Source organism: Tyto alba, unplaced genomic scaffold, assembly GCF_018691265.1.
Source record: "Tyto alba isolate M040663 unplaced genomic scaffold, T.alba_DEE_v4.0 Super-Scaffold_13, whole genome shotgun sequence".
Taxonomy (NCBI): domain Eukaryota; kingdom Metazoa; phylum Chordata; class Aves; order Strigiformes; family Tytonidae; genus Tyto; species Tyto alba.
The window spans coordinates 42,904,483-42,931,420 of NW_024881275.1; the positions used below are offsets into that span (position 1 = coordinate 42,904,483).

The following is a 26,938-nucleotide window of genomic DNA, read 5'->3' on the forward strand; positions in this document are numbered from 1 at the left end:
TAATCTCTGAATAACATTAACAGATACATCTAGTCAAGTGAAATGGACTATTATCTAGCTAAATGTCTTTGCAAACAGCCACAACAGTGAGATACGAAATAGACTTGCTTTTCCCCATACCTATTTTTTAAAAATACTGAAAGCTGATGATATTTTCTTTTCCATTGTTGTGGTTTGAACCTGGAGGGCAACTGAACACCACACAGCTGATCACTCCCCCCTCCTCCCCAGCACTGGGAGGGAGAAAATAAAGCAAAAGGCTCAGGATTTGAGATAGGACAGGGAGGAATGAAGAACCCATTATAGTCACAGGCAAAAGGCAGACTTGGTAGGGGAAAAGAACATAACTCTAATACAGACACTAACAACAATAATGCTTAACAGAGTAGGACAGTGAGAAGTATTACCACATCTTGAAAATACCTCCCCCTACCCCTCCCTTCTTCACGGGATCAGCTCTTCTCCCGATATCTCTACCTCCTCCCCTCAGAAGCGCAGAGGTAGGGAATGGGGGGGGGGGGTGCAGCCAGTGCTGCCACTTCTTTCATCTTGGGCGGCAGGGAACTTCTGGAACTTCTTCCTGCTCTCACAGGAGACAGTCCTCCATAACTTTACTCCAACGTGAGTCCCTCTCATGGGCCACAGCATTTCCCCAACTGCTCTAGTGTGGGACATCAACTTTCTCCAGCTGGAGTTCCTCCCATGGTCTGCAGCCCTTCCTGAGCTGCTCCAGTGTGGGACACCCCCCCAGGTTGCAGTCCTCCCAGTGCTGAACTACAACAGTGGGGGTTGCTTCTTCCCACAGAACCCTGGGCCACCTTTGGGTGCAATCACCTTAAATGTTTATGCAGGGCCCCCCACAGACTGTATGTTGGCATTTGCTCCATGGTAGACCTCCATGGGTGGCGGGGGGGGCCACCCTGCTGTCTCACCACAGGGTACAGGTGTGTCCTGCACACCTTCCTCAGCTTTTCTCCTCTGTTCCTCCACTGACCTTGGTGCTCACATAGATGCCACAACTCCACCCAGGTCCCTTCTTAAATACGTTATCGCAGAGGCACAGCTGCGGTCACTAATTGGCTCGGCCTTGGTGCAGAGGCAGGTCTGACTTGGAGCCAGGGGAGCTTTGAGAAGCTTCACACAGGGAGCCGCTGCTGTAGCCCCCTCCCCTGCTACCAAAAACTCCCACTATTCTCTCAAACCCAGGTCACCATCTATTTCAAAATCTAAGAAAAAAAGTCTCTGTTGTCCAAGAGAGAGAAGAGTTTTGCAATTTTTTAGATATTATTTGACTTACAGGACAAGCTGTCCATGTAGTGAGGCTGACATTGTCATAGCAGTTCGAAGTCAGAGTTGGATGAGGGAGAAGTGGTACTGATAGATATGGCTAGTGGAAGTAATGGGCATGAATTTTATCTGCGACAGCTTCTATTTAAGACCTTCCAGTACATAAGCACTATTTCTATCATTTTCTCCAGAAGACTGAAGTAGTGGGCTAAATACTCAGTTGTAGATTAGTTATACTTCCCTGATTTTATATGCATTTAAAGCACCTAAGCATCTAGAGATAGTACTTTGGAGTGGGTTAAATCTGAAATAGAGAAGACCATTAAAACCAGCTGGTTTTAATTAATTTCTTTAATTTAAAAATATCTGTCTGCCATTGTTGATCCAGTGTGTTTTGATTTATTTGAAACTACATGCTAAAAAATCCCCCCCAAAATAAAAAAGATCCAAGAAGAAAAAAAGAAGCAAAACCATTACTGAGGTCTTGAAAAAAGCTGAATGTTTCAATTAAAGAAACATTTACAGAAAAAGATTCCCTCCTGGAAGAAAGGATAAGAGATTGGGAGATTTCCTGCAGATGGGAACTTATATCATCTTGGAGGAATGATCTTTTTGAGGTTTTTAATCAGAGGTTTTTCGTTTGTCTAGCTGTAAAGCAAAACTGACTAAAAGCCAATTTTACTTATAAGACCTCCATGGCCAGGTTAAAATTATCTGCCCAAATACTTTCAGTATTTTCATGTCTTTTTTGACCACAACTTACTCTTTGAGTATTTCCAAATAATTGAAGAGAAACATCCAATAGGATTGCACTACATTCTCCTCAAACTTTTGAAAAACTTTAAAAAGAGTACTTTTTACAAGTAGTTGATTCTGGTTCCAACCTACAGGACAGGACATAGATACTGGAGTTATCTTCAAGGTATTGTTTCAGGGGCCACACTTGCAATGGGAAACAATTTTTGAAACACATCAAAATCTTAGGCATAAGTTACTGCACTGCTAACATTAAAAGAAACTAAATATATTTTTTCATTAGCAATACTGAGCTCTTCTGTTCAGTTTCATGACTGACCAAGAGATCTCAGATATTTAAAGCATGGTGAACATTTATTTGTCACGTGGCAGACATCTTATCTCCCTACTGCTGGTTAATGAAAGTCATTTATTTCTCACAGGGTTAGATCCTGCGGTTGCCTGACATCCAGTGCCATCATGTGGAGACATGAACTATTGCCGTCTGGATGCCTGAGAGCATTGAGGAGTGTTTGCCCAAAGGCCCAGTGCTTTGGTTCTGTAGACACAGTGATCCTTAGGAAAGATATTTGTGTATGACAGATCTCCCAGATGTGTCTTTGTCCCTAGATCTTGTAGACTAGATAAAGTAGTACATTCACTTAGAAACTTGAATTTGCAATAATAAAACCAACTTTGAAAAAAAAAAAAAAATCACATTAGTATGATGCTTGCCAATTAAGATCTTCCTTGGCTACTAAGATTGTCCTTAACACTAGAGATCTGTTCAGGTAGCTGCCACGTCTTCCCCCTAGGTTAAACTACAACAATCCTTTCTGAAACAAAGATGGAGTCTCTTTTTGCTCTAATAGTCTAATATGGTGTGAAAGCATCATCCTCTGGAGTCTACTTGACACTACACTTTTCAGTGGCTTTCCTCAAGGAGAAAGCTACAGATTCCTCCCTCAAGAAGAAGAAGAAAAAAGATTTTATCTTTTATTCATATATAAATATGCACATATATAGAAACATACATAAACACACACACACACACATATGTTAAGCATTCAGACAGAATTTGGGCCAGATGCTGCTCTTCTCATGTTCACCAGCCATTGTGACTTTCCTGAGACAGGATTTCAGCCTGTGTGATCTCCAAAGTGAATGGTGGCCTAAAGATATATCCATGTGAACAAGCAGAAATAAAAGAGTAAAATAGTTTGTGCTCACTTCCAAATTGTCAGAAGTTGTAAGTTTTGAATGGTCAGATGAAAAGCTAGAAAATACAGGTGACATTTGAGTGTGCTATTAGCAAATGTCAGATACTGCAATGGACTGACTCTTTTTGGTCCATATGTTTCCCAGCAGAGCACACACACATTTGGCTTTCTCATAGCAGGTCTTCTAGGGAGGTTAAAATGACCTTTAAACAAGCAAAATACCCGTATTTCTTTAAAGCAGATGCATGATGGGTTTTCTTTTCAGAATATATTACTGAGAATAGCAACAGCACATTAACTCTATTCAAGCTGATAGCCTGTGGTCTGCCTCATTACTTAAGATAGCTCAAACATTCAATCTGAAGATATAAACCAAAGAAAATTAGTGGTTCTGTTTCATCAAGTGTCAAATGCCCAGAAAGTAACCACAGTTTGCCACATGACTTTTGCAAGATTTCTTTTAATTAACTAGAGAATGAATTGGGGTCAAGTCCATAAGCTGGGAAAAATGAAATCTGGAATACTTGCTGCAATGCTTTCTGCTTCCCTGAATGCATGAACAGAAACAAGCAGAAAAGCCATAATTCTACACTGTGCCAGGTTTGAGTGAGTGGTGGGGGTTTTTCTGATAGCAGGGGATGGGGCTACAGGGGTGGCCCCCTGTGGGAAATATCTTGAAGCTCCTCTGGCTCCAAGTCAGCTCCACCTCTGCACCAAGGCTGAGCCAATCAGCTGCACCTCTGCCATGATGTATTTAAGAAGGAACCTGGTGAGGAGTTGCTGCAGCTGCATGAACACCAAGGTCAGTGAGGAACGGAGGAAGAAAGGAGGGGGGAGGTGTGCCGGAGCAGAGACCCCCCTGTATCCTGTGGTGAGACGGCAGGGCGGCCCCCCCCTGCCACCCACGAAGATCTACGGTGGAGCAGACAGATTTATGGCCTGTGAGGGGCTTCACATGGATGACTAAGATAAGGTGACTGTGACTGAAGGAAGCCAGGACCCTATGGGAAGAAGCAGACCCACTGCTGTAATTCAGTGCTGGGAGGATTGCAGCATGCGGGGGTGTCCCACGCCGGAGCAGCTCAGGAAGGGCTGCAGGCCATGGGAGGGACTCCAGATGGAGAAAGCTTGAGGGAAATGCTGTGGCCTGTGGGAGGGACTCATACCAAAGAAAGTTTGTGGAGGACTGTCTCCTGTGAGAGGGGGACCATGCTGGAGCAGAGAAAACAAGTTCCAGAAGCTCCCCCTACCGAAGATGGAAGAGGCGGCAGCACTAACTGCACCCACCATTCCCTGCCCTTGTGCTGCTGGGGTAGGAGGTAAAGATATCAGGACCAGAGCTGAGCCCGGGAAGAAGGGAGGGGTGGGGGGAAGCTGTTCTCAAGATGTGGCAATGCTTCTCACTGTCCTACTTAGTTACATGTTGTTAGTGTCTGTAATAAATCTATGCTTTTTTTTCTTCCCCTAACAAGTCTGCCTTTTGCCCGTGACTGTAATGGGTGATTTATCCCTCCCTGTCCTATCTTGAATCCCAAGCCCGGTTCATTTTTCCCTTCTCATTGCTGGGGGGAAGGGGGGAGTGAGTGGCTGTGTGGTCCTCAGTTGCCCTCTGAACTCAAGCCATGACATACATTTATCTTACTGTATCTGTCCTCAGATATGAAAGCGTTAACAGTATCTCTCAAGTCGGAAGTAATCATATAAACAGGTTATCATCTCATTTAGCAGAGTCTTAATCAAATCAGCATGACACTTTGAGGACCAGTCTTCCTTGCTGTGCCGAAATACTGTATGTCTGTGCTAGTCTGGTGTCACAAAAGGAAAGTACAGCAAAGTCAGCTCTCCTTCCCATCTGCAGAAACTTTCTTTCTCTTAGAGCCCAAGGCACCATGAAAGACTGTGTGATATAGTTTAGAAATCTACTTGCAATACAATTCCTTCTACTCAGCTCCTATAGTCTAGGAGGAAAAAAAAGGCAAAGCATTCAAATGAGAATGTTGATTTGCCCTCTTTATACATACATATTTTTATATACTATTAATAATCTATAATATTTAATAATTATGCATATAAATGATCATATACATATGTATATATGATCATAGTAATAGAAACAGCCAGACTTATTGATGAGAATACAATTTCTGCTGTGTTTTGCCCAAACTTCTATAGCTTGGATGACTATAGTTTCTTCATTTGGTGAGCCAGTTTAAACCAGTCTAGTACCTACCGGGTACCCAAGGTTGTGTCAGTGATTGGTGGATTAGGAAGATTATTTGTTAACAAAGTGTCAGTAAACTGGTCTTTAGGCAATATTCATGTTAGTAAATAAGCAGAATCAAGGAAGAGGCTCGAGCACATAACCCCTAGCACACTCATGGGCATCATTTGCTTATGCCAACCTGTGCTCTTCCTCATGGTTACTGGCACAGTTTAAGACTAGCACATGAGGGCCAAAACAAAGAGGTGTTTTGGATGTGACCACTATGTGGCTGGCAAAAGCCTTGAAATGTTATTTTAGGGCTGAGCTTGACAAATGAACAGACTTGTGCAGTGTGACCATGGAGGAAGGGATTGGACAGCTGCGATGCCACCCTCAGGCTATATGGTCCTGTGTCCCAACAAAATAATGGCAGTGCTCATCACAACAGCTTCCCAGACATGGATCCCCAACGAGCTCTTTGCATTTGTCCTTCTCCCCCTGCCTCCGCCTTTCCAACAGCTATTCTGTGTGTTGGAGTCTGCACATGCCAAGGGGAGAGGGTAATAAACTTCAGTGGCAGTAAAATTAGGTAATATATACTTTTCCTCTGCTTCTCCTAGAGTGTCCCTGAGCTCATTTCTCACATGTAAAGTCACTTGACCCTTTTTCATGCCCTCCTTCAGCCCTTTCACATTTCTTCCTTCCACCACAAAGTCTCCTGTCAAGTTACCAAACTCAGACTGCTTGTCTGTGCTTAGTGTCAGTCCTGTGTATATCCTAATTTTATTTTATACCATGCTGTATTTATTCTGATACCTCCTGAATGCCTACTGATACTTTTTTTTTTTTTTTTTTGGCAGTCCTGCCTGATAGATGTATTTCCAAAAACATTTATTTTAATGATAATTTACTAGGACTGGACAGTGTTTTCTTCTGCTTACTGAGCCAGTAACTGACATTAGAAGACAACCATGTAATGATTGGAATTTAGGCCGGTTTAGGGAACCAGCACTGCTGAAAATTGAGATCTCTATTTGTAGTACAGCAGATGGACTCAAATTATTACCCTCCACAATAAAATGAGTAGAGCAGAATTGCTTCCTGGAGCTCTTCCTCCAAAATCTCACTGAAAACAGGAACCATTTCTTTACTTGATCCTCTGGAAACAAGGCTGCTTTCCAGTCCACCATTGAATCCCCACCCACAGTGCAACCCTGCAGGAATCTGAGATCCAGGAGGAATCTGACACAACCTAGGGCATAGGTTTTGGGGTGCAGATTTCTTCTTTTACTTAATTGCTTTCTCGCTATCTTGTCAGACAAGCAAGAAAAGGAATGAATGGGAAGTGTCAGGCTATTTGGTACACAGCATTAAAACTCAAATATTTCAGGTGGGGGGAACTAGATAGTAGCAGGAAAAAGGGTGGACATAAGAAAAGGAGGACACGTGAAGGCATTTGTTTTCAGAACTAAGGGTGAGAAATAAGGGTTCACCAGAGTATGTGGTCATGCAGCTACGGATATTGCTCTGTAGGGTGTGGTAGAGTTAAGAAAGCAAAAATCTATTAGCTTCTTAGGCACTCATGAATAAGAACTAGAATAGAGGCTGGATGAATACTCGATTTCTAGTTTTTAAGACAATTATGGAGAAATACTTGAAAACCCATTTTCTTACTCTCTAGAGAGTCTCAGGATTCTTGTCAGCAGTTCTCTTGCAACATATAAGATCACAACAGCCATGCCAGCTTAGGTCAAAGATCCCTCTAGCTACACATCCTATTTCTAACTCTGGTCAGCAGCAGACTCTTAACAAAACAACCCAAGAACCACTCAGCACACAATGATGTTTCTCGTGCTGAGGCCTTCCATTTTCTAGCAGATGTAGTTTAGAGATACAGTTTTATCTGCATCTTCGTGATTAATGGCATTTCACACTTCTCCACTACTCTCTTTTGAACTCATTTATACTTTTGGATTTACCAGGATTTAGATCACAAAGGAGTGTTTTGACTCTGCAGCTGATACATACTGCAGTATATATGGTTGTTAGTTCTGCTGGCTGCTTAGTTGAACTGTAACTCAACAATAAAACAAACCCACAATTTGACCCTTACTCCCACCCTTATTTTTCAAAAATGAGACGAGAATCATGCAGAAAACACCAAAAATTGTTTTTCCTGCCTAGGTTTATGGTAATTAAAATAAAGAATATGATTCAAAGATCTACATGTATCTGCTCTGGAAATCCTCAGGTTTTATCTTCTTGCTCACTTCGTAGGTTTGAAGTGTGGGAAAACACCAGCAGGAAATGGGTGAATGTAGTAAAAACTTCCCAAAAATGGAGTTTTGAAATCAAAGACACGTCTTAGACTAGAGCCTCATTGTGTCTCCTGTGCATACTCTACTGTGGCTGTTAATGCATGTACACTGCCTTCCTCTGTATGAAATCACAACTCCATAGCTGCATGTCCTGCTCTTACTCCTCGTAAGCAATGGTGGCTCCTTGCTGTATGTGAAGATCTCCTCAACTATATGACAAAAAAACATCACACAGAAAAACATCAGGGCAATCTGAAGCTGTAAGCCTCTATCTGTCACTATCAGCCCTTCATCCTGGTGTTAGATGCTGAAGGCAAAGGAGGGCCGAAAGAGCATGAAGCTTTGACCGAGTTGTTGAGCTGTTCTTCAAAGAGTAAGGATAGAGTGAAACATTGTCAAAGTCTGGAAGAATCAAGAGGTCCCTAATGGCATCTGGGAGAGGATGGCAGGCCTACCACAGCAGTAGGACTTCCCTAAAATGGAAAAAAACCCCAATAAAACTAGATGATGAGAATTAAAATTCATAATGCCATACATTATCTTAATTTTGAAGTTTCATCAGCTGTGCTTGCGAAATAACACCAACATCCACCCAAAAGCCAATGTAAAACCTTCTGCCCTTGGTTTGGGCTGGAGCAGAACATGGCAGATTGATGCAAGCATTTATGTTCAGCAGAGACACGACACACCAGATGCACACACAGCTGCACCAGCTGCAACCCCTGACACAGGAATCTGGCACCTCTTGTGTTTTCCCTTGCTTTCTTGGCATTCATATCCCTGGAGTGGATGATTACTGGACTGTTTTCAGAGTAGCTCATCTCCCTTTTAGAGAATTACGCAGAAGAAAACACACAGCAAGGGATTATACATCCAAAATTTAAAATGTCAAATGCTTCAGCCCAGTACATGGCATGTGCAACCCAAAAAAATCACACAGAAGTACAGCCCTAAGGCTGTCATATGAATAGTGCTAAATGAATGCAGAGAAGCAAGGAAGTGAAAACATGCATTTGCTCCATGGGAACTTGCCATCACCAAAACACTGGCATAGTTGAACTGAAAGGGATTGCTGTTGCATGTGCAGTGCTCTAGCTTGCTCAGGAAACAGCCCCCCATCCCATTAGAGGAATGTCAAACATTTGGTTTCTTTCAATCATAACCTATCATGAATATTATGTCTTCACTAAATAAAGTAAGAGATAAATAAATAAAATCTTTAATGTGCTAGGGTACTCAAACACAATGGGATGACTATAAATAAATACATGGACAGATACAAATCCTCTTTGTTCTGATACAAGTAACAGCCACTTGTGTGTAGATACCTGTAGAGTATGCAAAACCATATGGTGTTTGTGATTGTTTACAGACAACTGTTATGCTTCTTGCCTCTGAGCTGTTTCCCTACAGGGCCTACTGCACTGAGGATGTGTAGAATATGCAATTACATTCTTTACCAAGAAACATCTTCCCATCACCATACAAACCTAAGTAAATAAAAAGATACACACTGAAACTATATTATTGTAACTGTTATATTCATACCAGTCTATTAGGAATTCAATAGAATTTCCTCTGCAAGTAGCAATTTTCTGAATAGGTGCTTTGAACGTCTTCCAAAAAATCAGCAGAAATATGCCTTTCTTTTAAAAACTGAGTTGAAAGGTAACTAGGCAACTCCACAATTAGAAGGATGATATATTGGCAGAGGCAAATATATCATGAGGCAATGTTCTGCTCAACTTCATCCTGAAAACATGTGTCAACACTGACTGGAGAGATCTGCTCTCACAAAACAGTGTTTATTCAGCTCTTCTTTTTAATGCCAGATGAGTTCAGCTAGCTCTAACTAGAAGGGTGGTTTTGATCACAGCCAATGAGGATCCAGATTAATTTCTGAAGCTGCAAAATACTGGGCAGCATTTGAACTCTCTTCAGTTCCCAAAACTAAGAGACATTTGCAAGCTTAAATTTCCATAGGTATCATTCAACTTTTTTATCTGTGGATTCAAACACAGTTTGTTTTGCTTTTGCTATAACTCAAAAGTCAAAACAAACTGCAAAGGAAACATTTTTCCCATTTCAATTAATTGTATGGGAGCGGTGGTTTGGTATTATCCAGTTCTTCAGAATGCTGAAAAGTGTCTTACAACCTGATGTCTTTAAATGAAACCAAATCAAAATCATGAAAACATGGGGCTACCTCATCAGCCTGCATGAACTGCTGTCTTCCACTTATGTTAATAAATCAACACTGATTTAAACTACGAAAGAATTGAGAGTTTGACTAAAACCAGTTATGTTTCATTCAACAGAAATGGAAAGGGAGGTGGGATTCTGCATCATGAAAACAGAGCAAACTGTAGGAATATAAACGGGCTGCAGTGAGAGGTAACTAAGATTAGAAAAGCAAATTAAATAGATCACTCAAAAATGTTACAAAAGTATTTTGTGTGCAAAATGACAAAATTTTCCCTTTCGTACTAGGAGAAACTTTACTACTAGAAATGAACCTAAGAAAAGGTAGCACTGTTTTTGTCTTTTGTCTAAAACTGTGTGTGCAGTCACACACATGACTTTACACAGGTATTGTACAGACTTTGCTAGTACTGCTAGTCTTTAATCTGTTTCAGTGTACCAATCTAATCTCTAAATGCCTATGTTCAACCATTTCCTACCCAGTATCAGACAGCCCTTCAAAAATAAGTAAGAAAAGCAAAGTCACTCATGCAGTGGTTTTCAAATTTACTTTGGACAGTTACAGAGGCAAGAGAAAATATAGTGACACATACTGTCATCAAGAGTGGCTGGAACTCTGCAACAGCTCTGACTCGCATGCTTCCACCCCCCTTTACTTCACACTTAGTCCCCAATATACAGCTTCAGCTCCTCATCCTTATAATTTTACTCTATACAATCTTCAATTAGGCTTATATCCCTCCTTCCCCCCTCAGCTTTGTGCTACCTACTTCATCCTTGGCTAGGTCTTCCAGAGCTTCCTATGGCAAAAGTACTGTTCCCACCATGGATGGTTTCCTCTACAGCCTGTTGGAACCAGAAACAAGCTCTGAAATCCATGGCATCTGCAGGCATCGGCTTTTGTTTCTTGTTTACTTTTAACAATCCAGAAAGCAAGAACTACTGGGAGCTCACTTCAAAGTTTACAGCGGTTCAAAGTTCCTCACTTAGTAATTTGGCTGTCACTGGTGCTAAAAGAACCTGCCCTCATAGATTCATGGGATGTGTAGCACTTCAAAAAAACAAAACCAAACCACCTTATCGCTAGTGATGATTTTAATTTCTTAGATTTATCAATTTAAGACCAAATTTTGTAGGTCCAGTATTACTCAGTTATAATGTCCAAGAAAATAAGCTCTGCAAAGGACTGCATCTACAAAGGATGCTTAAAATGCTTACAACCCTATGAGCATTGGTATGTGCATTTTTATAAATACACTGAGATTCACAGATGAAAAGAACCGTGTAACAGTGTGATTACTGAACACAGTAGCTCCCATTACATTAAAAACACTCTCCTGTCCTTTCCTCTTCAGACACTTTTGTTTTTAATACATTTTATCAAAAACCAAATTGCAGTATCTGCTTTTCATGTTCATAACTATATTCATCCTACAGCAATGTTTCAAGTATACCATTGATTGCAGGGTAACTATTTGGCCTCTCTGAGAAGACTTTCTAAACCTGCTGCTCTGCAAGATACTGTTTTTTACCCCTTGTTGGATGGCAAAGCTATTTCAGAATCCCAGTACTGGTCAAAATACTCTTCATTACACAAAATACAACTTCCTGCACTTTTCCAAGAACTCATGGAACCATCACCACTTATTTGCAACAGTTGTTTCTGCAACTGTAAGAATTAGACCATGACAATGATCCCTAAGTACTATGCATTCATGTGTGGTCCACTGTAAAAGCAGACAGAACAGTTCTCTGTTTGATACTGGAGGAAAAAATAAATTGGGGTACTTCTCACTGCAGTTAAATGCTGTTCTTTTCATAGCTTGTCCCAAGTTGGTAACTACAGCCAGTCAAGAGAGTTTAATTAAGCCTGTATTTCTTACCTACTACTTTTCTCACCAGAAGATATAATTAATCCATTTTTAGCATACAAGACGGGCAACAACTATCCTGTTTTTTGTTACCTAGACAAAAAGAAACATGTTTCTTCTAGTACCCCGTTAGATAGAAAAATGTTTTCTTCCATTAGGAAATAGCTGTATAAAATTCAGAGCAGAATAGACTGACATCTGCACAAGATATAAAGCATGACCATACAGACATTCAACTAAGCCTTTTCAAGCGAAAAATTAAAAATTAGATCATTTTTGATGGAAGAGAAAATTGAGGGAGGAATTTGACACAGTGGTTCAATGTTTTGTCCACAACAAAGCTACTGCATTCATTAATGTTACGTTTGATCTGTATCAAACACATTCTGTTTGCATTGATCTGACAAAAATAGATTAAAAGAAGTTTGAAAGTCTTGATGCATAGTTTCAAGCACCAGATCTTAATAAAAAAAAAAAAGAAGTTTAAAAAAATTCACATTCACTCTTTCCAGAGTATACTTTTACAGGAAGCATGTTTTTGTGATTAATATAAAAAAAAAAATCCAGATGTAACACAGAATTATATGTGATTTTGTGTTAAAGAAAGCAAACTTAACCTTGGAAAACCAACTCCTCTGCTCTCTCCTGTACTATATGAGGTGCTTCCCTATTTTATGGGGAATTCCATGGCTACAGTCACTCACGCTTGTACAATGCAAAGATAGTGGAAAATCACCTTCTCAACACAAAATATTTTAAATTTGCCTGTAGCCTTTTTAAAGCTACATCTACGTTGATTCCAGTATGTGAAAAATCACTAGCTCTGAAGCATCAGTTGAGTGGTTTTGGATCTGTTACTCCTCTACAGCACTGTGTATTCACAATTTAATTACCAGGTCACAGTCTGGCTGCTTTACAAAGTCAACTGGCTGGAATATCTAAAGCTTTGACAGAATTCTGCACAATGAGACAATAAATCAAAACAACTGGCATTTTTTCCTTTTAGGAACTGTAGCTCTATACACCATTACTTTTATGCGAATAGCTTTTCCTTAATTGTATAACTATGAATGGAACAGAGCCATAAAGTCAAAGCCAAATGGCTCTGAGATTCAGGATGTCAAAATGTGAGTTCTTGATAGATTACAGACAGACTTTATTGTTGAAGTTAAAATCCACATTGGAAAATTAACCAAGTTTGAAGCTATTTTATTCAGGTTTTCAAGTCTGTTAACAACTTTTGATGAGATACAGAATGTTCTCACTTGCTACTTGTTCCAGTGTCTGCTAACAGTAGGAAATGAAGAAAGGCACTTTTTTTAAAAATTTGCTTGGTCAAAAATCATTAAATGTAATTGTAAACTAGACTCACAGAGTTCTATCTTTCAGAGTGAATACTGTTATTTTCCATCTTATTTTCCATCTGCAAAGTTTACATCACATCATACTATTATGAAAAAAAAAAAACCTACTTTTACAAATATCCTTAAGAATTTTTACTATAATTCTCATTTTCACAAGTTTATAATCATAGAAGTTCTTCAAAAAACTTCCGCTTGAAAAACACTGAAAAACCTACTCTATGCTGCATGCAAGGGTAAACATCAAAGGCAACCTGTAAACTTCATTAAACACAGATACTGAATCACAATTATGCTAAATGTCTCCAGTGCAAGACTTGCATGTATGTATTGGTGCTCTTCTAAAGCTGGCCAAAATCAGCAGTAGCAGACACACGCAAGTTATTCCATATTCCCATCTGATTTCTCAACTACCTTCTACCATCTCCTACATCCTGGACATTGAATAAAAGCCAATTAAGCTGCTGTACCTTCTTCAATCCTCACTAGATATTCCTACTTCTTTGGTAATTTCCCGATTGCTTTGACATGCTTTCACACTTTATTCTTTTCTCTGCCCTCTTCTGCCATTGCTCACTATCTTGCCCAATTGAATAGGTGTCTAAAAAAGAAGACCGGTATTGGAGGGCATTTCTAAAAATCTTTTGTTGAAGGGGAGCATTCTGTCAAGTCATTAAAGCTGTTTTTTTTCTGATTTTGGATCAAGGTGTTCCACCAAACTATATTTGCTCTTTCAGCAGGACCCACATGCCTCATCCTTTCTTCACAGATATTTATGGCAAAGCTCAAGAGGCGCAGCTGGCTGAAAATTATCAGATTAGTTTCAACAAATGTGTGTGGAATTTTATAACCAAGATTTTTCTAACTGTTCTAAATGGTGCTGTGATGAAAAAAACTGAGGCCAGGCCCAGAGCAGTAACTTTTTAAGTCAGCCTAGCTGCAGCCAAAACAGAGCATGAGAGCAGCCCTGGCTACCTTCAGCTGATCACGTGTAAAGAGAGCTTATTGTTAGGAAATCTGCAAGGACGGAAACTTCCACTGACAGGGCTGTAACACCTTAAGCCACTACAGCTGCTTGTAAAGTCAATGTCTGACTAAGGCCACAGCATAAGAGCTGGGATAACTATATATTTTCTAAGGCACAAAGCTGCTCAGACTACTGACTGCAAATGAAGTCCAGAAAAAAAGTTTCGACCAAGCAAAGCAGTTTTAGCACTTGAATTTCCAGCCCTTCTCTACTGGTAACCCAGTCACACTCTCCTTCAAAATCCTCATTTGTGACATCATGCCTAGGATTCATTTATCTAAGAGGGCATGCCAGTGTATTTTTTCTAGAACGTACTTATACACATTAAAGAGTTGAAATGAATAAGTAATAGTTATTTGCTCTTATCCATGGCTGCTCTACCTTCAGTAAAATCAAATCAATCACAACAGGACTGAATTTGACCCTGGCATGTATTTGCAGCATACATCTCATTTTATTCTTTGCTATTCTGTATTTTACATTCTTAGGTCAGAGCACTGTAACAAGATAGAGGTGGAAATGCAGCACACACAGCCATACTTTTGCCACCTGTACCTTGACACAATTAGCAAGTGTTTTGAAAACACAATGCCAAGGGTTTCATCACAGAGTATCAACCAGTCCAAAAGTATCCAGAGCCCAAGTACATCCCTGTGTTTTCCCTTCTGTTGTCATCTGCACGACCTCGAATAAAATTAGCACGTGTAAACTCATCTCTGCTGCCACCCCATACGCACTTTGTTTCAGGGGTACACATGTAACTGGTAGGCACTCAGTCATCTTTTTGAGGATGCTACTACAGAGACAAGCATCTGGCTTCTTCTTGCAAAGCTTTCAGCTTGGTCTTCTGTTAGATAACTTTTAAGCAGGCTACAGGTATTTCCAAAATTTGTACAGAATGGATGGATACTAACCAAGGGACCAGAATACTGGAAAGAAGAGATAAAACTGTATCTAAATATTTCACTCTCTCCTAAACACTCATTTTTGAACCAGACAGGCAGGCAAACTGAGTACTTGCAGTAAGCCTCTGAGAACCTTCCTTTCTCTGTTCTGGCCTCCCAGCTTTCTTGTCATGTTGCCTGGTCCAACTTTCACAATTCATTCATTCTGCTCCTGGGAACCTTGCAGCCCACTGAAGTTTTCAGCCTCATCACTGCATGGGAATATTTGTTGGGATATTCCTCAGCTGAGCCATCCTTTTACATTTTCTGCTTAGATTCTTTAAACATTATTCTCTTGGGGGGGGGGGGGGTGGGGGGTTACTTGTGAAGTTGGATCAAACAGGTAGAGTACATTTATTTAAAAAAAAAATCAGAATTTCCTGAGCCCACTGATAATAACAACTACCCAAAACTCTTACTACAAATGCGAAGGCTCAATAGTGGCCATGAGGAGTAACTTGTCACGGAAAGTATGTGTGACACAGAATGTCTTTTTAACAGGATGGCTGTTGACATAGCAGGTTTTTTCCCCTTCAAGAAAACCAATTAGAATAAAATGCTGGAAAAAATAGCTTCCCTCTGAACTGCTAAATTCTCACTTGCAGAAACAAACAAAAATTCTTTAACTGACTCTTAGAGCTAGCATCACATACACACAAAAAAGGAATTTCAGAGGCTTCTTTACCTGTCAGCAGGCACTAGCTCTCATTTCTTTAAATCCTGAAACTATTTTTCAGCCTCTAATATTCTTCCTATATATAAAATCCTTGTGCTGATTTTTCTGAACTCATATACCTCCTATTAGCTTATACAGATCTTCTTGAGTTCAACCTGAATGTATCACAGCTCTGCTAAATGCCACTTCCCGTAACAACTAAAATCCTGACACTGTGCAATGCACAAGGGACTTAACGTGTCTCCACCTTAACGTGTACAGAGCAGTGCGATTAAACAGCATGAGAGCAGCTGCATAAAAGCAGTAAGCGTTGCTGCTCAGGGTACCAGGCAATAGCAGAGCTAACAGCCTATCTCCAACATTTTAAAGAATTTGCCTCGGTTTAAAGATCATGTAGATCTGCTTCAGTTTAATGCAAACTGGAACAATCTGGCTACATCTATCTGAAACACTCTTTAAAAAACGGTAGTATAATGGACAAATATGTATTCTGGCATGCATGCAGCCATGTAAAGGTTGTTAATCAGGACATCTTTGTCAGAGTCACGGAACAGCCATCAGGCAGTGCTGAGAAGCACTGGTGCAATGAAACTACAGCATCATTATAAAGATGTGCAGCAAAAACAATCAGTGCCACCAACACCAGAGCATGCAGTTATTAGTACATTTTGGCTTACCTACAGATGCAGAGCATCTCTTGCAGCCTGACCTTCTGTCCCCTGCTGATTATGGTGCTTTACATTTGACTGCAGCAAGGCCTCAGCTACAATAGATGGGGGTCAAGCCAAATTATGTTCTTTTTACAATGTTATTTATCGAAGTCTATTTCCTTGCTGAGGTAAGTACTTCCAAAACATCATGAGAGTACTGAACAAGCCCACTGACATGGAAAAACTGTTCAGTACCACAAAAGATACAGTAAACAAAGCAACTACAACAGCAATTCCAAATGCAGAAATAAAAGACAACTAATATAGCTGGTCTCCCTTCCTTCTGGATGTATCCCCAGGACCATTGTCAGCAATCCTCAATATCCTCCACCTTCAAATGTGGGAGCTGTCCTGATCTTTTGTTTATTACACTCACATTTGAGCAAATTTACCCATTCACAAAGCAGCAGAAATGGCTTCTGCAGATACATCTACAGGGATGAGTAGCAGTTGAGAACTGTCTTTACATGTTGAAATGTGTTCTGATATCAGCTTTTCTAAGTTGATTTCAATATAAATTTAACACAGGATGTCAGCATCCTACCTGTTAAGCTTCCTTTCCTACTACTGCCCACAACTCAACCCAGCAGATCATAAAAAGCTGAATGTTATCTTAACTTGCTGCAGAATTCATCCATGCCAACTGCAACTCAGACCCTGAAAAGGGCTTTCACTCAGACAGGAAGTAATTTCAAATTTTATTAGCTTTCCAGAACATACTGCAGACATTTTTCCATTCCTTGGCCTCTCAGGGAAGAAGCTGAGCTCCTGGCTTTTATGTGAGGATGCTATTTTTCATCAGTAATGAAGGGAGGGAACTCAGTGAAGGGAGGCAACTAATCAAAAGTTATCAAGCTGAGCCATTTTAATTCTTGGATGAGCAGTCAAAACTACATCAGAAGACCTTCACCGAGCGAGATTTTGAATGGAGAAAGACCATTTCACTTGACCACATCATATCCCTGTACCCAACCATGAGGACAAAGTACACAGAGAGAAAAGTGGGCAGCCTCTCTCATTTTGCATAAACAACAGAGATCTAAAAACTACAGGCCCGGGCGGCCTTGGAGTATGCCTCATTGGCAGCCTCATAACATAGCTGTAATGCTGGGCCAATGTCACCACCATGAACCAGGTGCAGCAAAATAAGAAGCTGCCTTCTACCTCTCCTCTGAAAAACCTCTGGAAAACAGTGAAGGCCAGGGCCGGGAGGGGGAGAAAGAAGATGGAAATTCCTCTTCCTCCAGTTTTAATTTTAACTCATGCCAGGGCACATAAAACCTACTGATGATTTCATGTCCTCTTCTTTTGCATCAGGGAGGATGCTGTAAACAGGGGATAAAAGGCAGTGTTCAACATATTATACATTTCAAATTGAAATTAAAACAAAAGCAAAGGGGTCTTTACTGAACAATGACAAGCACAAGTCCCTGTATCATCCTTTTAGTTTTTGATATAAAGAAGTGCTCCCAATGAGAGACCTCAAGACCACAAGGTTCAGGTTCTGTTTTGGTTTTCTTTTAGACAAGATAGGCATTTAAGTAGATGCCAAATTTTTAACTTCACCATGTAAATATAATTTCAATTAACAGTTGTTCATCAGCTATAGTAAAAAAAAAAAAAATCTTTAAAATAGATACAATCCTCTAGGAAAAACATTTATTCAACTAATTTACAGAGCAAGCCAATTAAGGCAAAATATATTACTTGGAAATCGGCAGGCTTTCACTGGGTACAAATGTGAGCTGGCTTAACAGTACACTGTATATAAAAATGTCCTCTGAAAGCATCTAAGAAAGGTAAAGACAGAACAATACAAGCTGAAAAACTGCTTCTTTAAAGCAAACAGAAAGTATTTTATTCTTAATTTCTTAAAAAATTGGATTGTTACCAAAATATTTTCTTCACCATTACTTCCATATTTCTAAATAAAGATTTAAGGTTGTGTGAGCACGGATAGAGGGCATTTATAGCCATGAAAAAAATGAGACACCACTGAAGACTTACTTATATGAGAAACAGTGAGCTCATGACATTGAGAAGTCATTTATGACTTGAAAATGTTTAGAAAACTCAGGATAGCAAAGCAAGTGATACACATCTCACCATTTTCTGTATCAAATTGCTGACAACCGTAACTTGATAGTAGTTACATAATTCCATATAAAATATGAAGTTTGGAAGCACTGGTGTAAATTATGTTGTTGAAACTGCTGAGATAATTTTGTGCATAGGTGGTACCTGTTCTAAAACTGACTGAAGCAACTTGAGATTTGTCTAGTGTTTTAACTGGACATGACTTTCATTACTATTACATAAAAAGAAAAAAGATGCAGCATAGAAAGTGAGATTTCAAAATTATTCAGCAACAACTTCAATTAATGGGCCATGGATTTGTGCTCTTCTTCAGCAGCTCACTGTTACGTGTTGCAAAAACCACTCAGCATCACTCTAGAGAACTTACACACAGACACCAAACCTATGAAGCATTAAGTACCACCTAAGCACAGGCCCCAAGAAAACACCTAATACAGAAGGCAGTCTCTCTGGATTGAAACGCATATATAACATACATGTTATGCTGTCAACCTGTCTATATTACTAATGTAATAGAAATAGCTAAACAATGAACCCCTTCTTTAAAAAAGTATACGAACTAAAATATCTCAGCAAATGCCTAGTAAGGTGTCAAATAATAGCACATTACACTTTACAAACTGTAATGCTATTTTTCCCAGTTATAAATATGTTTGTTCCGACTTCCTGTTTTGCGAATCATACTGGAAATCATTTACTAGTTAAAAATTGCAATCGCTCATTTCCACAATTGGAAATTACCTTCACTTCTTAAAAAGTAAAATACAGTTTACAGTTAGATTACAAATCTGTGTTGGATCCACTGAGAATTAGAATATGTAGCTTGCATTTCAATTCTAGAATCAAACCCAGTATTCCTTAGTGTCATGGATCAGCCTTCTTTCAAACGGTCCTGGGCGGTAAATGTTGTTTGTACATTCCTGCTAGGGCCTTAGCTGCACTGTAGATCATCTGTCGATGGGACATGCCAGTGAATATCATGTGCCAGTCAGTCCTGTTGACATTCAGTATACTCTTCTCAAGCACTTCGCCCACGGTCACCAACAGGCCTGACCATCTCAGATTGTAGTCCTGAGGAGTGAGACTCTTAGCCTGTGTAACATTTTGAGAAGTGATTATTGAAACAGTTCTAAATTAGTAGTTTTGTTTCTATCTTCACCATTACCGATCTCTGTAAGTAATCCTTCTTATATTAGTAGGACTAGATGGCAAATTAAAGGGTATCAGAATCCAAATTTCAGACTGCCCCATAATTTGTCTAGCCTATTGTACTTTTTGGATTTGTATGTATCCTGATCCAAATGACATCTAACAGTATAAAATCAGAATGTGATGCTTAAGAGAGTAAAGACATTCTGCCATTATCAGGAAGCAGTTTTCTCTTTTAAAGTAGCCAACAGATGGAATCAATAATGATACATGTTTATACAATGACTCTTACCCTCCAAATTTTTTAAAAACAGTTAAAATGTCCCTCTGAAGCAGGCAAGTAGCCAAATACAAGAAGAAAGCTGAGCCTGGCAGAAATGAAGAACTGAGCTATTTGCATGAGATCACAGAGATTTTACATACTGTAATTCCCTAAAGTTGGAAGCAGAAGGGAAACAGTGGGGGAAGTATCACTGCTTTTATCTGGTCTGATGCCCATCTGAGGCAACCACCTCTGGTCACTGTCACATACAGTGAAGGGTAGATGACTTCTAGCCTCAGTAAGACTGTTCTAAGTATTACTCGGTTCTTAATAGCATGGCACATTGGGCCCAATTCTTCATACCGATTTTATTTTCACAAGTATTTGAGTAAGTCTGCGGCTAGTGCATGTACAGCAGATAGAAGTTCGTTAGTGTGTTCCAGCCTTCCTAAAACTACTGTCTTGCAACAATAACAGCATATGTAAGTTTGTTAGAATACACAGTCTGTCCCAGTATCAGAATAACTTGTCGTTATCAAGAAGTACATAAAAGGCAGATTTCTTAAGCAAAGGAACAGGAAATTTTCCTTATTAGTCTGAACACACTGTCAGTAAGAAGTCAATAAGAAAGCACACCTAGCTGCAAGTGGGGACTGAATAGCTGATTATGATATCTCCATTATAATCCACAACTGTACATAACTTCATAAATTAAATATTTGTTATTTTTACTGCTAAAAATCAGTAAACTTCAAAGAAAATAAAAACACCCAAACAACCTTGCCGTAGTTTCCCATGATGGTCGCAATTTCTGACTCAGCAAAAACAAGATGACACCCAGTCTCTTAACAGAAAAAGGTTCTCAAAACAAGCCCTCAAATCCACCTTTTCCCCTCCTCAAATCAAGCAATACTTAGAGTTATCAACAGCCATGAGTGTCATATCATGTGCTCAGAAAACTCTAAGCCAGGGGTAAAGACGCTAACAAAAGAGTATCTATTCTATGCAGACAATTTTACCACTATTTCCATTACACAGAGCAATAAAACACAGAGCAAGCAAGAATTTTGAGGAACATAATTGTTTTAAATGTTGCCTCTATTAAATCTTGTGTACTGTGAACAACAAATAACATTGCTTGTTCCACATACAGTGCTTCTCTGTTCTTAGCCTGAAATCCAACTATGCAATTGCTGGGTTTTTTTCATGTCATAATCTAGATTTTGCTTAAAGATACTGGACTGGGATTTATCCAAACCTATGTTTCTTGCACACCCCTAAGAGAAACCCACTCTGATTCTAGAAGACACACAATGCGAACAAAAGTAACAACTGTGTACATAAACAATCAAGAGCCCAATAATCCACCACTGCACATTATGCGAAAGTTAACTGAAAAAGGTAATAGCAAGACTAGGAAAAATTTAACTCTGAAGGTATGAAACAAAGCTATGTTTTGCTGTTGATGAATATACAAGAACAGTTTTCTTTAAATAGGACAGTAGAATTTGACCTAATTCAAGTTTAAAGGCTTACAGTTCCACTGAATCTGTACTATACACCAAGCTACTTTTCAAAGTTGCAAAGTATGTTTAGCTAAGAGAAAAAAAATATTCATAAAGCTATTAACTATAGTTTTTAAATGACAGAGAATATTCTCTGAAACAAAAATTAAAGATACCTATTGTGCTTTATGTTTAAAAAAATAATTTATTTCATATCGATGCTTCACATAGAATGTGACAATTATTTAAGTATTAACTTCATATTGCTGTGCCCATTTTCCTACCATCATAGAATGGTTTGGGTTGGAATGGACCTTTAAAAATCATCTAGTCAATGAAGCTGTATCTGCCTAATGAATATTTTTTTTCCTGTAGCTTCATGTCTTTCTCCACTTGTTTTGAAAAGCATTCTGGAAAACTACAGAGGCAGAGCAATATTCTCCTTTTGCCACTCATCAGCTTTTTGAAGTTGTAAGAACTCCGAAAAATAAGAACTAAAACCAATCCCAAAAAAGTTGACTCTATTGAAATTGGTATTACTGAAAAAAACCCATAAAATAAAAGAATTACTATTTGTTTTCTCAGAACAACCCCCTGAGATTCAAACCGCAAACAGTTTTGTTTTTAAATTCTTCACAGAAGCACTTATTTCAAAAGAATTTTCAGACCAGAGTTAACTAATATATGACTCCTATCTGCTGTCAGGCAACATGCAGTGACTAGAGTTCAGAGTAATTCCCAGTGCATGCCCAAAGAAATGTAAGTAGTCTCATGAAAAACTTCCATTGGTGATATTTAAAAACTGCATAGTACTGCATTATTTTCAATGGGATGCACCATGATTTTTCCAAGATTTAGATCTTTCTATTTCAGGAATTTTACATCCTTGTCAGAATAGCACAGTGAGAAAAGGAAATCAGTCTTTTAGGTAAGAGTCTGTATGTTCATCGTGGAATTAAGTCCAAGCACAGATCTGAAGAATCAGTATGCTTTGTTTATTTATTAGGAGTGAGTTTTTGGAATACTAATCAGCACAGTATGCTGTCCATTTGCTGGTAATTAACAACATAAATACCAAAGCTTTATGAGCTTTATTAAAAATTGGGTAGCAATATCTCAGTTTATAAAATTGTGCCTAAATGAAGGGTAAACTACTTCACTGAATTGCTAATATGTACATGTGCACACACAGACACTTCACTATTACATTAGATAAAACTCCAATACATATGTGAAGTAAGTTAAGGAAAGGAAACCAAGCCTTCGGATGGCTAAGACTGCTTACTGCACTTCCTTGATGCAGTTGCTTAGTGCATTATTAAGCTGCAAAGACCTCCTTCTGCAGCTGAGGAGGAATGAGCATTCTTATTTTACCTGTGTAAAGATTCATGAGGGTTAATTTTGTGTCACTGAACCAGACTGGTGACATTATATCAATGATTAAAGTTTTATTTCCTTTTGGAAGAACTACTTATTTGTGGTTAATTCCCTCTTGAAATATTTTTTCTTTATTACTAGAAAAGTAAAACTAGTGTTTGCAAGTGCCATGTATTGCAGAATGAGACTCCTGATCAAGAATCGCTTTACCCCAAATACCTAAAGATTTTTAGGTAATAAATATACTTGATTCATAGTTTTTATCCTCATTTAAAAAATTAAAACATTCAAGAGGAGCAACTGTCAGCAAGAACTGACATCATAAATGAATTTGAAACTTAGTCATGTCTCAACTGTTAATCCAACACTGGTAAGAAAAGTGAAAACTCACCTGCTGAACGTATTGCAAAGGCACTGGTGTTGCCTGGGTAAAAGCTTCCAGATGAATTCCATGAATTGGATCCTCAATAATAAGACATCCAATGTCAAACCACCTGCAGAGACATGCAAGTTACTTCGAGTACCGAGTATCACTCAGTTGAAAAATGATGTTAGCACTTGAATTAGGACCATTTTATAAACTCTGCCACAAAAGTAGTAAACATGTAATAACAAGTGCCATCAAAGTGTTCTAGTATTTTTCAAGTAAAATTTGCACATATCAATTTTTAGATATATAAAATTATAGTGCATGTGTATGCATGTAAAGTTCATAATATACATAGAAATATAAGCTTACAGATCAAAGAAACAAAGCAAGCTGGTGCGGTAGGCATATGTGCAGATACATTCTTTTGGCCTTATTTATTACTCTACAGATTTCATTCAATCTTTTAAATAACATTTCTCATTATGATAACCTTCCCTAACTATTAAAAAAAAATCTTCTAAGTATCATTCATGTTCTATATTCAGAAGATTTTTTGGTATGTCAAATCCTTTAATATTCTTTTAAATTATTTAATCAAACACTTCTGCACCTTTCAGAAAAGATGGTGCCTGCTGTAGCAGACACAGTAAAGGCTACTGAAGCAGTACCCAAAATGGTTCCCTATCTAAATTGCAAAAACATTAAATAATTTCTCCCTATCAACAAACTAACAACACTGACATGATCCAAATAAAACCAAGGGGAATGCATCATCATTACCTCACTGTATTCAATTCCTGTAACAGTTTTACAGTTGAGTTGCCACAGGAGAAACATACTCCAGGGATGCACAAACACAAAATTAAGGCCAAGAATCATAAAAGAATTAAAAAGGAAAATACTATTGTAGCTGTTGCTTCATGTATATTACATACATGTCTACATATAAATTGCATTTTATTCTTTAAAGCATGGGAAGCAAGGATGTTGTTAAAAAAAAATTGCAAGACTTCAGTTTTAAGAAATGTATGACTAGGCCACATAAGCTTCATGTTAAGAGTTTAGTAGAGCAAGGCAGGAAGAAGTACTTCACTTGCATAATCTCCATAGTGGGGATCAGAGCATTGGAATGCAGTTAATGAAGGAGTTAGGAGTCTAAAGGGTAAAATACACTTTTATAAAAGAGTTTGCAACATTTTCTGCAAATAGTCAGGAAGGGGAAATAATATCCTTCAGCTGTCTGATGGACAACTCAGAAGTTTAGCCGTGAGCAGTGACTGATCTCGTGTTAGGCTCAGAGCTTGGTATTGGTGGGTGTTCCTTAGAAACTACTCTCCTTCAGATGTGTAAAATGTGGTAAACAATATCAGTAAAAAACTAACTGTATTCCCCCGTATTAGAACTGTAACACCACAATGGTCACTTCATAATAATAATTAGTCCATTACTATGACCATGAGCTACCATTTCACTGTGGAAAAAAACAAAAGCCAAAAATAGAATGTTTTTTGTAACACAATGCAAGGAAGCTTTCAATGTTACCTACTGAATAAAAATTAAAGCAGGCATTAAGTTATTCTTTGTTTTCACTGTATCTAGTATTAAAATCAAGACACTCTTGGGGCCTGTAATGTGTGCACAGAAGAGCTAACATTACTTTCAATAACTCTGCAGTGCTGAGTGAGCTCTTTCATGCCAAATACTTTAGGCAATATTTTCACATTTAGGACTGAGTAAATTCAAAGAACAAGAGTGGCAATTATTTTGAAAAAGAGATCTCATTGTCATAGTTACTTCTTTGTGGAAATACGATAAAACATCTGAATCAGACTAGATGGAAATAAATACTAAACAAAAATTAAACCACTTCCTAGTTCTTTTTACTTCAGTAAATTCACCATCCATCTTCCACTAAGGATACTAAATGTACCTTTAAAAATGGAGCAAGAGCACAGTATATGTCAAAAAAGTAAATCAAAGCCCATCACATGAACAAAAATGCAAACATGAGAAAAATAAAATTTAAGTTTGCATTATGAAAAACAAGACATTGTCCTTAGTGTTTTGTAAATTAATTATAAAGCTACGTCAAGAACTGTCTGTCAAAAAGCATGTTACAAAATAATGTTGTAATGTTCGTGAAAACACCATTGTTGTATCTGTTCAGTGCAAATGAAAAGTAGTAAGTACATTCTTGATAAAAGGAAAATGGAGTTTATATTATTTGATAAAATCGTATTACTACAAATGCCAGAACATCATCCAGTATACCTTCTGAATGGAATACAATTTCAGAGAAAGAGAAGAGATAGTGCACACACAGGAGTGAGCAAACTACTATCCAGATTCCAACTTCTGCAGCTCCTTCATTTTGTCAGTTCAGTATAGCTTCATTGTGTTTTTATATTGTGAATTTTGAAAAACCTGACAAGGATTTTGTATATTAAAGTCTTGAGATGTCTGGACAAAAAGCTGAACGTCATCACCAGAATTAAGTCTGACAAAACAATACTGAAGACAGACTCTCTCCTTTCCTCTGCTTAAGTGATACTGCCAGAAAGTCTTTATAGGCCTCTGAGTCAACAAAGAATATTCCTCCCCCATCCCCACTACTCCCCCCCGCCTCACCAGTATTTATCTAAAGTTCTCACTTGTCAGGAAGCAATTCCTCAATGAAATTTTCTATTGATACAGCAGGCTGTTTTTCATGTATTACTCCCGTCCGACGCAAGCTGTCTATCCTTTCTTGGGCTCCCTAAATGGTAACATAAGCTGTTAGACAACATTATCTTTGAATCACAACATGGTACAATGCTTATAGATGAGTGGAAAAAGAACTTTACAATATACCTTTGAAGTTAAACAGAAAATATGAGAGATTTTGTAAAATTTCAATGTTAGAAAACCAAAAAACTCATGAAAAGTGCCATAATGGAATCCCAAATGGTAACAAAAACTATAATAAAACTAATTAAATATTTTTAGTTTGCTATTTTTCCATGAAAAGGATGTAGATTAGCATGAAAAGAATTCCTAACCTGTAACTGTGCCAAGTTTCACCATTAGTTAAAGCATCAGTATATATTTCTGTTACTCACACTGACAATTGTGCAGCTTAAGATTTGTCAGGTATAGATCCTTTAAGAGCTTTGGAGCAACTCTGTAAGACCAACGGAGAGAATATTTTTGTTGTACTACCTATCCAACTAAGATGTAGGAATCATTCGCTCCAAACCTGTTATCACTCTGAAGTTGTAATAGAAATACTACTGCTACTACACTGCAGCATCTGAACAGGTAAAGGAACATATACTTTATCCTCCTTTACCTCAGTATAAAATTGCATCAGCTAATATATTGCTACGAGGATAGGCTTTACTCAGCTGTGAATGCTGAAACAGCAGTTAAGAAAAAATACTTCCTGTTTAATGAGTAAATTATTTTAAAATGTAAATTTAAATTAATTAAAAAATACATTTAAGAAATGCAAACAAATATATATATTTGTATATATATATATTGTAAACAAATATATATATACAAGTAAATGTAAAACAGAATACTAAATAGTTGTTTTCAGGATTTTTATTTACTGTCCAAGGAGGTGGTTGCACCTAGAAACAA

At 38.3% G+C, this 26,938-nt stretch overlaps 2 protein-coding genes across 10 annotated transcripts in view; both read right to left on the reverse strand.

The window, feature by feature from the left end:
* The window catches only part of CTXN3 (cortexin 3), a 48,727-nt gene extending 25,296 nt beyond the window's left edge, over positions 1-23,431 (reverse strand). Inside the window, exon 1 of one of the 2 annotated variants that reach the window (XM_033005601.1) lies at positions 23,336-23,431. The gene's annotated coding sequence lies outside the window, so the exon portion shown is untranslated. Of the gene's footprint in view, positions 1-10,735; positions 12,370-23,335 lie in introns of those variants that run through there. The other variant, XM_033005604.2, reaches the window with a different exon arrangement.
* The window catches only part of PRRC1 (proline rich coiled-coil 1), a 33,134-nt gene continuing 24,387 nt past the window's right edge, over positions 18,192-26,938 (reverse strand). For all 8 annotated transcript variants that reach the window (XM_033005598.2, XM_033005593.2, XM_042787822.1 and 5 more), the window contains 3 exons: positions 25,966-26,069; positions 23,336-23,438; positions 18,192-19,743 (listed from right to left, as the gene is read on the reverse strand). In XM_033005598.2, the coding sequence (XP_032861489.1) occupies positions 19,534-19,743; positions 23,336-23,438; positions 25,966-26,069 (417 nt within the window). In that variant the 3' untranslated portion in view covers positions 18,192-19,533. The remainder of the gene's footprint in view (positions 19,744-23,335; positions 23,439-25,965; positions 26,070-26,938) is intronic.